We start from the raw sequence: 14436 nt of genomic DNA on the forward strand, positions 1-14436 counted from the left end.
TCCGTTTTCTACTTTGCCCTTTATGATAAATTTTCTTTTAATTTTATATAATTGTAGCCGTTGAATTTTCACCCTCACACAATTGAAATTCGTGATACGTTTCACATTCCTTTGATCTAGGTTGGTACCGGCGACTCTTATTTTGGCAACCAGGACAAAAAGGCAGAAACGTAAAGACCATAAAAGACTTATTCCCACCCAAAAGTATAGTTTATTGTAAAATACTTCTAAGTAGTAAAAATATTATTATTATTTAATTAACAATATTAAAAAATAAAATTTTATTTTATTTATCCACTTTAATTTTATAAACTAACAATTTTTCCCTTTCAAGTTTTAAAAACTTATTATTTCCCTTTTAGAGTTTCATTTCTTTTCTCCATTTTCTAGTTGACAATTCATCTTTTTTCTTCATTAACACTCCCTCCCACCTCCCAAGGACAGATGAATTGAAGATGGCTTGACGAAATTGAAGACAAATCACTCTCTCTTGTTCGAACACAAGTTGTCTTCGTTAACTTTGATTTGATGAAGACAAAGGGTGTTTAAACACCAGTTGTCTTGGTCCAAAGCCGATTCATCTGTCTTTGCTTGGAGCTAATTCATCTATCTTTATCCAGATCTAATTTGACAAAGTGCACAACTTCGATGTGATAGATCATCTTTGACCAATTCGATTGATTTTGTCAGACCATCTTTGATTTGTCTGTCTTTGGGAGGCAAAAGGGAGTGTTGACAGCAAAAGAAGATAGACTATTGAGTTGTCAGTTAGAGAAAGGTCACTAAAGAAGAGAGAAAAAAAGTTTTCAAAACTTGAAGTGAAAAAAATATTAATTTTTAAAATTAAGATGAAAAAATAAGATAAAATTTTATTTTTTTAATATTATTGATTAATTAATAATTATATCTTTAAAATTAATAAATTTTATTAATTTTAATAATTAAGTGATAAATATTTAAATTTTTAAAAATTAACTATTAAGAATTTGGCAATGTCTAAACTTTGGGTGGAAATAAGTCTTTCGGCCAAATGTTTACGAACTTTTAACCTACCCAAACCACGTGTGAACGAAGAAGATACTATTAACCCAATGGGAGAAGGACTATTTCCCACCTAACTTTTGATGCGTTTCAAAATGCCACCCACGGCGGATGAAAATTCACTTTTTCTATCGTGAGCCGTTAATACAGATGATATCTATTTGCATAAAGGTAAAATGTCCATTTTACCCTTGTTAGATGAAATGACAAAAATACCCCTCAATTTAGTCTGCACAATTCATCCCAAAATTGATGTGAGGATTTTACCATTCACCCCCCTTAGGTTTTAGAAACTAACATTTCACCTTACCTAAAGTTTTTAAACTTTGAAAACTAACATTTTCACCCCTAAACCTTGGGTTTCCATATTTTTCAAAATACAGCCACCCCCCATAACTTTCAAAACTAGCAGTTTCACCCCAATTCTTCAACTTCATCTCCTGACGTCGTCTCCGGCGTCATCACCGGCCTCCTCCTTCTCCTGGTGCCACGGCGGTGGTGCGATGAAAGATCTTCATCTCCTCGTCGCACCACCGTGCTCTCTTCGTCGCTCCACCCAGACAACGAAGGACGACTCTTCGTTGTCCTTCGTTGCTCGTTGCGTCGTCCAAACACTTGTTCTTCTAGATCTGGACAATGCTTCGTCGTCCTTTGTAGTCGAAGATGGGAGATCGATCGATTGCGTCGGTCGTCGGTGGTGGTTGGAGAAGGAAGCAAACCCTAGAGGTGAAATCTAAATTTTTTAAACTTTGAGGATGGGTCAGTTATTAGTTTTTAAAACCTGGAGGGGGGAAACGGTAAAATTTTAAAGTTTTAAGATTTTAAATAGTAAATAACGATTTTGCCCCTTTCCTAACTGAAAAATTGGACTGCAGTTTGATCACGAATAAAAAAAATAGATTTATCGTGGATGATATTTTGAAAACGCATCATTATTTAGGTGGGAAATAGTCCTTCTCCCTGACCCAATCCATAAAGAATGCCTTCCTGGGGAATAACTTAACATTGAAAGTCATACATTTACATACATGCATGCGCACACAAATTTAGAAAACAGAGAAATTGGCCAACCACCCACACTAATATTATTTAGTGGCTCCTGGGGATGTGATAAGATAGGGACACGCATATATGAGCCGAGCCAACCAAATCGTACAGCACTGTAAATGACACATTTACCACAATCGTTAATGGCTTCTTCACTGAGCAGCGCCACCACTTTCCGCCTCCTAGACTCCCGCTCCACCGCCGTCCCTAAGCTTTCTTTCTTCTCTGCTTCTTCTTCTTCTTCTTCTCTGTCGTTCTCTTTCTCTACTTCGTCTCTCAAATGCCTTCGATCCTCTCCTCTCATTCACCAGGTAGCGTTACCAGTACCATTTCTTTTGTTATATACGGATTAATGAAATTCAGATGATTTTATTTTTGTTTTTACTTTGGAGTGTAGAAGAGATGGTTGGTGAATGCGACGAACCGAGGGTTTGGCACGTCAGCATCGCCTAAATGTGCGGCTTCGGATCCGGATCAGTTGAAGAGTGCGAGAGAAGACATCGCCGAGCTCCTGAAAACCAAGTTTTGCCATCCTATTTTGGTACTTTAGCAGTTACTCAATTCAATTACTTAAACTGTAACAGTGCCGGTTTGCTTGTTATTATTAATTTTTAGTTATTTTTCATGCTGTGTTTTGTAGTTAATGTTGCTAATATGTCATCAAAATGTTAATATTTATGTATAATTCTTATTTTTAAATTATTTTTTATTTCTTGTTCACCTAAACAAATTGTGGTTGGCTAAGAAATTGTTGTCATGTGGTCTAAAGCTTGTTGAGAATGATGTAACAGGTTCGCCTAGGGTGGCATGATGCGGGTACTTATAACAAGAATATTGAGGAGTGGCCGCAAAGGGGTGGAGCTAATGGAAGTCTTAGATTTGAAGTTGAGCTTAAACATGAAGCTAATGCTGGTAATGGTTTGAAATCATGTGTAATTTGTTGGAGACTCAAATAAAGAATAAAGAAAGAGTTTCATATCTAATAAATAGAACATAAGAGAGTGGTATATAAGTGTGTGAATTGGACTTTAACATAAGTCAATTGGTTTTATGTTACATGAGTTTCAATCTTCACACTTGTAAGCGTAAATATATATTTCCGATGTGGTAACAGAGCACGAGCCAAACGACAGGTTTAACAGTCTAAGTGTTCCTGGATACAAGTGACAACGCACCCAACCAAAAATCGGTTGAGTCAAATGGCAGGTCTAACAGCCTAAGTGTTTGCACTTAAACGGGGGTGTTGGAGACTCAAATAAAGAATAAAGAAAGAGAGTCTCACATTTAATAAATAGAGCATAAGAGAGTGGTATATAAGTGTGTGAATTGGACCTTAACATAAACCAATTAGTTTTGTGTAACATGGTTTCAATCTTCACATTTGTATGCGCAATATATATATATTTCCGACATAATTGAGCTTAGTTTGGAACGTTTGCGCCTCATTAGTTGTCATTTCAGGTCTTGTGAACGCATTGCAACTGATTCAACCCATAAAGGACAAATACCCTGTTATCACTTATGCAGACCTGTTCCAGTTGGCCAGTGCTACTGCTATTGAGGTTATACTAACTGTTGCTCTGAGTTAAATCATTTTCAAAATTTTACATTATCTAATGATTCTGTTTATTGCTTTGAAATTCAGGAAGCCGGTGGCCCGAAATTACCCATGAAGTATGGAAGAGTGGATGTCTCAGGACCTGACCAGTGCCCTGAAGAAGGAAGGCTTCCTGGTTAGTGAACTGTGTACTTTTATAGTCTCTCTGGCAATGTATATTTTACTTGTGGTGCTTACAACAGCCAAAATAATGCAAATTTCTTTTTAGTTGTTCAACATAATGAACAATTTCTTGAGAACCACAATGGTTGATAGCATGATAAATAGAAACATTCCATGTCGTAGTCCATGACATATTGATGAGTATGCTTTGGTTAATCTAATAGTGTTCAGTGTTTACACAGTTCATTGTGGAATAAGGGTTAGTTAAGTATTTGATACTGTGGAAAGCCAGGCATATAACTCACATCGTGAGATATTGTCTCTGTAATTTGTTTGTATGGAAATTATCAAGTACTTAAGTTACCAAAGAAAAAATAATTAAATTTACTTTAGTTTCAGTATGCTAACAATTTGAAAATTGATCACTTAGTGTTTAGTTGCCCATTAATGGTCTCTATATATTATTTCTAGTGTGCCTGGAGCCCTACAACTTTGTTTATTGTTAGGCAGAAAAGTGTCACCAAGACACCTATTGCTGAACCATGTAGATGAGTCTTGACTTCCTATCTTGTTGATATTGTTCAAATTTCAACGTATATGGTCAAATTGTTTTCTTAGGTATCTTTTAATAGTAAATTTCCCAATTTTACATTGTTAGGATACTTGAGAATATTCTAGAACTGATTGCTGTGTAGTTTTGCTATCTTTTCCATATTAAAATCTGCTGCAGTTTGAATGGCTCTCCAATTTTAACTTAGCAACTGATTTTGAAGTATTCATCTGACTTTTAGATGCTGGCCCTCCCTCACCTGCGGAGCATCTGCGAAGTGTTTTCTATAGAATGGGATTAAATGATAAGGTAACCTTATCTGCAAGGTAGATTTAGTCATTTTTTTAATCTCAAATTTGCATTCGGTACTTTATATATCTCTTGCTTCTGCAGGAAATAGTTGTATTATCTGGTGCACATACACTGGGAAGGTCTAGACCTGAACGCAGTGGTTGGGGAAAACCAGAAACAAAGTATACGGTAAAAAACTCTTAATTTTTTATAATTAAAGCTGAGACTCTTTCAGTTTCTTTCTGTGGAGTCTGTAACTTGAATGGTTCATCAAATCTGAGGACTTACCATTACCGCTTGTAAATAGTTTTACAAATAGCTAGCAAGGTAATAGAAAATGTTTTATGACAGAAAGATGGACCTGGAGCTCCTGGAGGGCAGTCCTGGACAGTGAAGTGGTTGAAATTTGATAATTCCTACTTCAAGGTTTGAAGTCAGATCATACTCTCTTTGTATGGTAAGAAATAAAGGGGCTGAGGTTGCAAAATTCTGCTTCCTGATTGCCATTTTCCTGTGCAGGATATCAAAGAAAAAAAAGATGAAGATCTTCTTGTGTTGCCCACTGATGCTGTCCTTTTTGAAGATCCTTCATTCAAGGTAAAATGTAATGAAATGTTACTGAAGCAGTCGCATATAATTATTATTCATAGCTAATAAATATTTCATAATTTGCAGGTATATGCTGAGAAATATGCTGAGGATCAGGAAGCATTTTTTAAGGATTATGCTGAAGCCCATGTCAAACTCAGCAACCTTGGTGCCGAATTTGATCCTCCTGAGGTTTGTAAATTTTGAGTGCTTGTGTTCGATGCTTTATGAAAAATGATAAATTAAACCTTCTTCTTGGGAAGTGCATCCTCTATTTTCTTTAAATGAACCTCAAGTTTAGCACCCCTTTGCTTTTGATGGCTCCTTCATTAGTAAGTTAATGAATTCAAAACATTCCGAATATGTTTGAGGATTTATTCATGCAACAGACGCTTAGTATCTGAATGGACCTAACTAGACTTATCATTTTACTTTAGAAGTTGATAACATCCTGGATAAAGACTAATATATATACAAACTTATATGCTAAGATTTTTCCCAATACATGCAGAAATCATTGTGTGGTTGGTTTTTGGAATTGTTTCCTTACATATTTTGAAGAGCTTGCATTCTTTTCACATACACACACAAAAAGCATCTTTAGAGTGCCAACTAACCGCAAAACCACTGTCTCTTAATCTTTGGGGGCTATCCTGACAAAACACTATCATATGTTATTATCAGTATTGCTTCCCGTTCTTGGCTTCAGTTCAAGGAGTTTGCATCTCTAAATTTTGATAGGTAATGATGAAGATGATTTTTGACCATTTATACTAACGTATAATTTTGTGCTCAGGGTATCATGATAGATGATAGTCCCACAAAACCTGCACCAGAGAAGTTTGTAGCTGCCAAGTATTCTTCTGGGAAGGTTGCAAATATGAAAAACTCTTTTCTAAATATTCTTTTGGTTAGCATTTATCAAAAGTTTGCCGCAATCTTGTTTGGTTTGAAAGACCTTTGTGGAGGAAATTGTGAATGTCTAACTTTTTTGTCTTCTCTTCTCTTTATGATTTGCTGCAGGATTAAAATCACAAGTTTCTTGTTTTCTTTTGCTGTATCTATAAATAACGCTAGAAGCTTTATTTCAAATCATCTTGATCTCACAACTAAATCCTGTGAGTATAAATGATGGAGAAAGAATAAAATTCAATTAGTGTTGCGTATTTGAATTGCAGAGAGAGCTATCAGACGCTATGAAGCAGAAGATTCGGGCAGAGTATGAAGCAATTGGTGGAAGCCCAGATAAGCCTTTACAGTCAAACTATTTCCTAAATATAATGATTGTGATTGCTGTTTTAGCATTTGTTACATCTCTTGTTGTTAATTAAATTGGTTTTGGAGCTTTATTATAGAAGTAATTGTATCTTGTTTGCACAGTTTTTTCTTTTTTTGGTCAATATTCTTTCTCGTTTCTAGCTTTTTAAGTATTCCTTTGGGGATTATCTGGCCCTGCTGCATCAAGAGATCATAATGTGGCAATTCATATGACAATTAATTCATATTGTAATGTTATCTTATAGCTAATACTACAGGTTCAGCCACAATTCTGTCAATCGTAGGTAAGAATGATTACCTGGGAATCAATACATGAATCACAAATGTGAAGTACAACTGATTCTTTTGTGGCCTCAACAAGTGTTACAACAGTATCTTTCCGGAAGTGAAATAATCTACATGTATTATAGAAAATATAAGTGATTAGGAAGTATGCAAGATTAGGATTGTAATCTCATTCATGTGAATGATTAGGAGCATGATGTTATTAAAGTGGTTTGATATGCTATTCAGAAACTTACGTCTACTATTATGTAACTGATATTTCCGATGAAAATTTGGATTTTAGAATGTAAAAGTTGTCATCCCTTTGCCTCTATTCACAGTCATGAATCTATAGGACAAATGAAAAAGATGATAATATAAATACATAAATAGATACACTTAGATCTTAGTACAATAAATCTACTCATTTAAGTATCAGTTAATTCTCACATCATCCTGTTGATATATGAGATGATTATACTATCTTGTTATGATAGGGTATAGAGATTAATGTGATCTCATGATAGTAGAAGACTAGATTGACATGTCAGAAGATCATGGGAATGATTGAAATTGCTAAGATTCTCTCTTTCCGCTGTTTTTGAATGGAAGGCTTTTACCCCAATTAGGATTAATCTACACATAATGCATCTTGTCACTGATGGTATAGCTAACTCTTATAAACTTAACCAAGATGAAGTCAAACCACACCACATTAAAAGTTTACTCAGATAATAATCTAACTAAAACATCAATGCCATGTTTACATTTATTTTCATAGGTGAAAGTTGGGTTTGACCCGAGACAGCTTAAGCCAAAAATGTCTTCCAACGTTCTCTCCTGCTTTTTCTTCATAAAGTGTGGAATGTAAAAAGAAGAGATAAGAGTAATGGTGAAAACCCTTCTAAGGAAGCACATGGGGGTGTTAGCTTAATAATAACTCTTCCAATTCCATCATGTTTTAGAAGCTTTTTGTTCTCCTTATTTTATTAATAGTTGATTTGCCTTTTGTTGTTTAATAACTCATGATAAGGATGAAGAAGATCCTCTTCCTTAACTTTCTGAGGGACCCTTCCATTCCATACTTTGTCTTCCTAATTATTCTTTAAACACTCTATTTGGATGCGAGGAACAAGAGAAACAACATATATAATTTTTAAAGTAAAATAATTGCATTGCATTTATCCTTTTTTGTCCTCATACAGAAATGGGAAGCACAGTGAGAAATGCAGAGAAACTGGTTGAGAGATACATGAAAGGGAATGACGCCTCCCATGATGCATCTCACGTTTGGCGGGTCAGAGATCTCGCCCTCTCTCTTGCTCAAGAAGAAGGCCTTTCTTCCCACCCAGACTCCATGGAAATTGTAGAGCTTGCTGCACTTCTCCATGATATAGGTGACTACAAGTACTTGAGAGATCTATCTGAGGAGAAGATTGTTGAGGACTTTCTTGAGGAAGAAGGTGTAGAGGAAAACAAGAAGATAAAGATACTAAGCATCATTAAGAAAATGGGTTTCAAAGATGAACTTGCCGGGGTTGTAAGTGGTGAATTTTCTCTAGAATTTGGGGTGGTGCAAGATGCTGACCGTCTTGATGGAATTGGTGCTATTGGGATTGCTCGATGCTTTACCTTTGGTGGAAGTAGAAACAGAGTCCTTCATGATCCTGCCATTCTGCCACGTTCAGATTTGTCCAAAGATCAGTACATGAAGAAAGATGATCAGACAACTCTGAACCATTTTCATGAGAAACTTCTCAAGCTGAAGGATTTCATGAAAACAAAGGCTGGTCGGAGGAGGGCTGAGAAAAGGCATATGTTCATGGAGGAGTTCTTGAAGGAGTTCTATGAAGAATGGGATGGGAGAGCTTAAATGCTGTAGGCCTGTCACTTTTCCCATTTAAAATCATTTCATGATTTAATTCATTCTTAATCTTTGGACTTCAAGTGGAAAAATTGCCGGAAACTTGCTCGCCTTTGCAGCAGGTTCTATAGAAAAATTTGTTATGAGAGAGTAATGTTCAACTTGAGTTGGGAAGGGATGAAATATTATATCATCGAACATTCTATTTGACTTAAAAATAAAAAAAAATAAAATAATTGCATTTACCCCATTTAGATTTGGGTTACCACTCTAATTGGTACAACTAAAATAGACTTTTTTTTTTAAAGAAATTTATGTTAGATTATTCTTTCATAATTCAGGGATATTAATTAAAATAGACAGTCATTTTTTCACCTAAACTTTTTTCGGTAACAAATTTGACGTTTTACCTTTTTAAGTAAATTGTATTTTTCAATCCGAAAATATCCTCGTTTAATTTCTTAACATTATCGTAGCATTTTTTCGATTAATTGTCTATCTTCCGTAAAAAACATTACAATTAAATTATCTATCATAAATAAAATTTATAAATTGAAAAATAAAATAATTGATTGTTATATATCCAAAATAATGGATATATGGGTTTTTCTTGAAACGGTGCGTTTTTTTCTCAAACAGGTTGTCAGAATTTGGTAAGGGGTGCGGAAAGGGAATGGTACGTTAAGAGATGCGGAAATTTGAAAAAGGGTGTAGAAATTTGGAAAGGGGTGCGGAAATCTTGTAAAGGGGTGTGGGAATTTGGTAAGGGGTGCGGGAAGGGAATATGTGCGTTAAGAGATGCGAAAATTTGAAAAACGGTGCGAAAATTTGGAAAGGGGTGCGAAAATCTAGTAAATGGGTGCGGATGCGGGTGCGGGAATTTAGAAAGGGGTGCGGGAAGGGAATGAGTGCGTTAAGAAATGCGAAAATTTGAAAAACGGTGCGAAAATCTTGTAAACGGGTGCGGATGTAGGTGCGGGAATGGGGATGCGGGATTTTGGTAAGGGGTGCGGGTGCGCGCGCTGGTGCTGCGGGCAAGGGGGCGCGCACTGGTGCGTGTGTGCGCTGACGCTTGCGTACGTGCAGGCGCGCACGTGCGCGTTGGCACCCCCACACCCTTTACCAAAATCCCACACCCCTTACCGAAATCCCACACCCCTATTCCCGCACCTGCATCTGCACCCATTTACAAGATTTCTGCACCCCTTTCCAAATTTTTGCACCGTTTTTTCAAATTTTCGCATCTCTTAACGCACTCATTCCCTTCCCGCACCCCTTACTAAATTCCTGCACCCTCATTCCCACACCTGCATCCACACCCATTTACAAGATTTTCGTACCCCTTTCCAAATTTCCACACCGTTTTTCAAATTTCCACATCTCTTAACGCACCCATTCCCTTCCCGCACCCCCTACCAAATTCCTGCACCCTTAGCGCCAGCGCCCGCACGCACGCAGCGCTAGTGTGCGCACGCCCGCTTGCACGCACCCGCACCCTTTACCAAAATCTCGTACCCTCATTCCCACATCCGCACCCATTTACAAGATTGCCACACCCCTTTCCAAATTTCTGCACTGTTTTTCAAATTTTCGCATCTCTTAACGCACCCATTCCCTTCTCGCACCCTCATTCCCGCATCTGCACCCATTTACAAGATTTTCACACCCCTTTCCAAATTTCTGCATTGTTTTTCAAATTTTCGCATCTCTTAACGCACCCATTCCCTTCCCGCACCCCTTACCAAATTCTCGCACCCGCATCCACACCCCTTTACAAGATTTCCGCACCATTTCTGCACCCTTTTTCAAATTTCCGCATCTCTTAACGCACCTATTCCCCTCCCGCACCCCTTTCCAAATTCCCGCATCTCTTCACGTAATCTATTTGAGAAAAAAACACATTGTTTCAAGAAAAACATATATATCCATTATTTTCTATATATAAGAATAAATTATTTTATAAAAAATTAATCTGTTTTTCAATTTATAAATTTTATTCATTACAGATAATTTAAAGATATCTCTATTATTTTGGATATATAACAATCAATTATTTTATAAAAAAATTATTTTATTTTTCAATTTATAAATTTTATTCATTACAGATAATTTAATCTTAATGCTTTTCGTGAAAGAGAATCAATTAATCAGCGAAAAGCAAACGTTGCGTTTGAGAAATTAGACAAGGGGTATTTTTGGAATGAAAATAACAATTTGCTTAAAAAAGTAAAATGTCAAAATTATTGCCGAAAAAAGTTTAGACGGGAATGCTGCTGCATATTTTAATTAATATCTCCATAATCCAATTTCAACATTAATAAATTGAACTGCTTCACATAATTTTATATAAAAATTTTTACTAACCTTATAATCATTATACACGATAAATGAAAAGTTTAAATTTAAAATTTTTTTGGTAAGATGAATTACAATGTTTAAAAGCGTAGTAAAGATTCAAACTCAGAAGTGAATATAATTTGATGTTTCTGGTTAAAAATCCTAATGTTTTTGTTATACTTTGATTATTTTATTAGTAAATGTAAGAAAGTTGAGTATTGTACCAAAAGTCAGGAAGGATTGCATGATTTATCCTCTCTCTCTAATGCAAAAGTTAAAGAGAACATTAGGGTGGTTAAACGTAGGCGATGTGGGACTCCAATATCGAAAACTTCTATAGAGTAATGAAACAGCTGTTGTAGAATAATTCGACAGGGAAAAAAAAAAAAAATTAGAGAAGATAAAAAGATTGCTTGATGATGATGCTGTTTCAAAAATATTTTTGTAAAGATTTGGCTGATGATGATGGCATGCAATGCAACTAATTTTATATCAAAATGGTGTCTCAACTACTTTCTGTGAAATAAAAATATTAAATCTTGAATTGTGAGTGAGCTTTTACCTAAGCATGGGATTGAAACTAAGACATTTTAACAAATTGCCTTTTTTAGGTCTCTTCATTATCCTATAATAAATTTTTGAATATATAATTAAATATATAAATAATATATCATCATTTAATTAGATTTTATTTTATTTTTATTTTAAAATTATTTAGTTACAAATGATTCGTCTTTATTCTGACAAAGACGAACGTCAAACCAAAGGGGCGAAAATGTAACATCGACAACAGTAAAAGAGAAATCACAATCATTAGAAGGAAAAATATAACTTTTCAGAGTTTAATCTTAAAGAAAAATTATTAATTTTTAAATCAAATAAAGAAATAAAATAAAATATTATTATTTTTAATATATTATAAGTTAAATAACTATTTTACTCTCAAAATTAATTAATTATATTAATTTTAACTATTTATAAGTAAAAATTTTAGTTTTTAATATTTCATTAGTACGACTTTCGGGTTTCAACAAACTTTTTTGGATGAGAATAAGTCTTTTAACTTAACTTAATTATATAATTAATACATCATTTATATATTTAATTATATAATTAAAAATATATTCATTAATTTTATTCTAAATAAATTGGACATATATATTATTAATTTTAAATCAGGAATGCTATCCTTTCAAAACTTGCCACGTCATTCACGGCTTCTAATTCTGATATTTTAAAAGATCCGGCATGCACTTATTAAAATAATTACTTGGTGTTTATATTGTTGAATTAATTGATTCGTTGATGGATTGCAGTTAAATTAGGTTAACCGTTGATGTTTGTTTGATTCGACGTCGCATCGCCTCCTATAAATAAATTAAAAGTAAAATCTGTAAATAAATAAGATTTTTTTAAAAAATTTTTTAAAGGAAAGGAATGAGTGGGATACTGGAGACAAGGAATTGTATTGGCAATTTATAATATATTTATCTTATGCGTATAATTTTAGGTATAAATAATAATATATTATTATATAATTAAATAATTAAAGATAAATTAATATTTAATATATAATATTATATTATTATTTATATATAAAATTATATATATAAATTATATATATAATTATATTATTCATAATAATAGGCTAATAAAATTTAATAAATGTTAAAACAAGGAACTCCCTTCACTGACTTCCTGATCGAGCCTTCCGATCTCACGAAAGTGGTGAAATTTATTTATTGTTAGGTATTCAATGATATTAGTCGAAAGCTATCGGTTATTTAATAAATGTCGCATATACAAACTTTGATAATATACCATATAGTCATTGATTCTTATTTAAATATTAAAAAGTAATGTTTTATATTTAATTATATGAAATTAATATATAATGATGTGTTATCATATATTATATTATTTTATTTAATTTAAAATATTTAAATATATATATATTATTTATATATCTAAATATATATATATATATATATATATATATATAACTTTTATTGAATTTTAAAATAGTTTCTACTCTTTATCCTTCTCTTTCTCTTAGTTTACCATTTATTTCCCCTCTTCTCACCTAACCATGCACTTCTTCTTCTTCTTCTCTATCCTTATTTCTCTGCCGCCACTTCTTTATATTTCATTTACTTCTCATTTTTCTTTTGCAATATGGCTAATCACAACTTGGAAAGCATTGCTAGATTGCGGTATGGCCTAATCATGAAATCAGTTTGACAACGATGATATATGGTTGTAAGTTTTGGGTTGTTGAGTTTTGTAATTTTTGGAAATTCAACTTGAGGATAATGACGATGGTTGGTGGTTAATGGTTTTAGGTTGTTTAATTCTCCAAGCTAAGTCAATATCTTTTCATCTGACTCAATCACCATCGCTAGCTTTACCAAAATGAATGTAGTAGTAGTGTTTTCTCATCTATTTGCCCTAATCTTTGTGTCTCGATAGTTAAGATGTGATAGTTAGACTCTCTCGTGTTTTAATGTAACAAAATTAAGCAAACTATTTGTTTAATGCACTAACAAAATTTTAAGACATGATTTATGTCATAACCAAAATGAAAACACTAAAAAAAACAAAAACCAAAAAAATCTACATGAAATGCTTGTTTCATTTCCCATAAAGAGTGTTCAACAAGGAATGAATCAATTTCGTTAGTTTGCCTAAAATTGGATAAAAATTAAAGTATGAATATGAAACTCTTGATCAAAATATAAAACACCTATTTCATATAATATCAAATCTAAAATAAATGAAACCGTTCTCAAAATCATTCACAGTTCTAAAAAAGTTGAAGATTCAAAGTTGAATAAATATTTCAAATTTGATATAATCGTATCTTTAAAAAGTCCTCAAATTTTTTCACAAAAATGAAAACATTCTAATTACATATTGAATGTCTATATATATACACACATAAATATGAAACTTTTAAAGATGACATTCTTATCCTAAATTCAAAGATTTTAGTGAGTTTCACCCATTTCTCGAGACTATGTAGCAAAAATCAATGAACTTTCGAAGCTAATGACTGAGTTCCCATATCCAAAAGTTCAAATTTGTATATAAAAACAAGTCTTGGGAGCATAATCAAATTTTAGAGAGTTTAAGGGAGAGAAAGGAAAGAATATTTGTGCAAGTCAAAGCTCAAAAGTTCAATATGATCATTCTCAACAGTCTTCACTCCTTTTGTCCTTAAATCATGCCTTGAGAGAGCAAATTTGTATATATTCTTTTTGTGTTTGATAGTACAATTCAACTACTTTTTATGGAAAGTAAAATAACACGTCCAATCTTAGTTAATAAAATTAAGTTTTAGATTAAAAAAATTATAATTTATATATTTAATAATAAAAAATAATTATTGGACAATACATTTGTTGGCAACTTATTGTGTGATGTTATTGTACAAAGACAACTCTTTTATGAATAGTT

The 14436-nt window shown here is 33.4% G+C and overlaps 1 protein-coding gene across 3 annotated transcripts; it reads left to right on the plus strand.

Annotated features, from left to right (window-relative positions):
* Window positions 1-2068: 2068 nt before the first annotated feature.
* LOC123203234 (L-ascorbate peroxidase S, chloroplastic/mitochondrial-like) lies at window positions 2069-8897 on the plus strand. 3 transcript variants are annotated; one of them, XM_044619509.1, is made up of 13 exons: window positions 2069-2399; window positions 2489-2629; window positions 2880-3000; window positions 3550-3650; window positions 3734-3821; window positions 4600-4667; window positions 4752-4838; window positions 5001-5075; window positions 5169-5246; window positions 5325-5429; window positions 6034-6108; window positions 6416-6482; window positions 7985-8897. In XM_044619509.1, exons 1-13 carry the CDS (start codon window positions 2208-2210, stop codon window positions 8650-8652), a joined length of 1866 nt encoding a protein of 621 aa, XP_044475444.1. In that variant the 5' UTR covers window positions 2069-2207; the 3' UTR covers window positions 8653-8897. The 3 variants fall into 3 exon arrangements, with proteins under 3 accessions (XP_044475444.1, XP_044475443.1, XP_044475445.1); XM_044619508.1 differs by having other exon boundaries at window positions 2070-2399; window positions 2486-2629; XM_044619510.1 differs by lacking the exons at window positions 2069-2399; window positions 2489-2629; window positions 2880-3000; ... (4 more) ...; window positions 5001-5075; window positions 5169-5246 and having other exon boundaries at window positions 5363-5429; window positions 6261-6482.
* Window positions 8898-14436: the final 5539 nt, after the last annotated feature.

Source organism: Mangifera indica, chromosome 19, assembly GCF_011075055.1.
Source record: "Mangifera indica cultivar Alphonso chromosome 19, CATAS_Mindica_2.1, whole genome shotgun sequence".
Taxonomy (NCBI): Eukaryota; Viridiplantae; Streptophyta; class Magnoliopsida; order Sapindales; family Anacardiaceae; genus Mangifera; species Mangifera indica.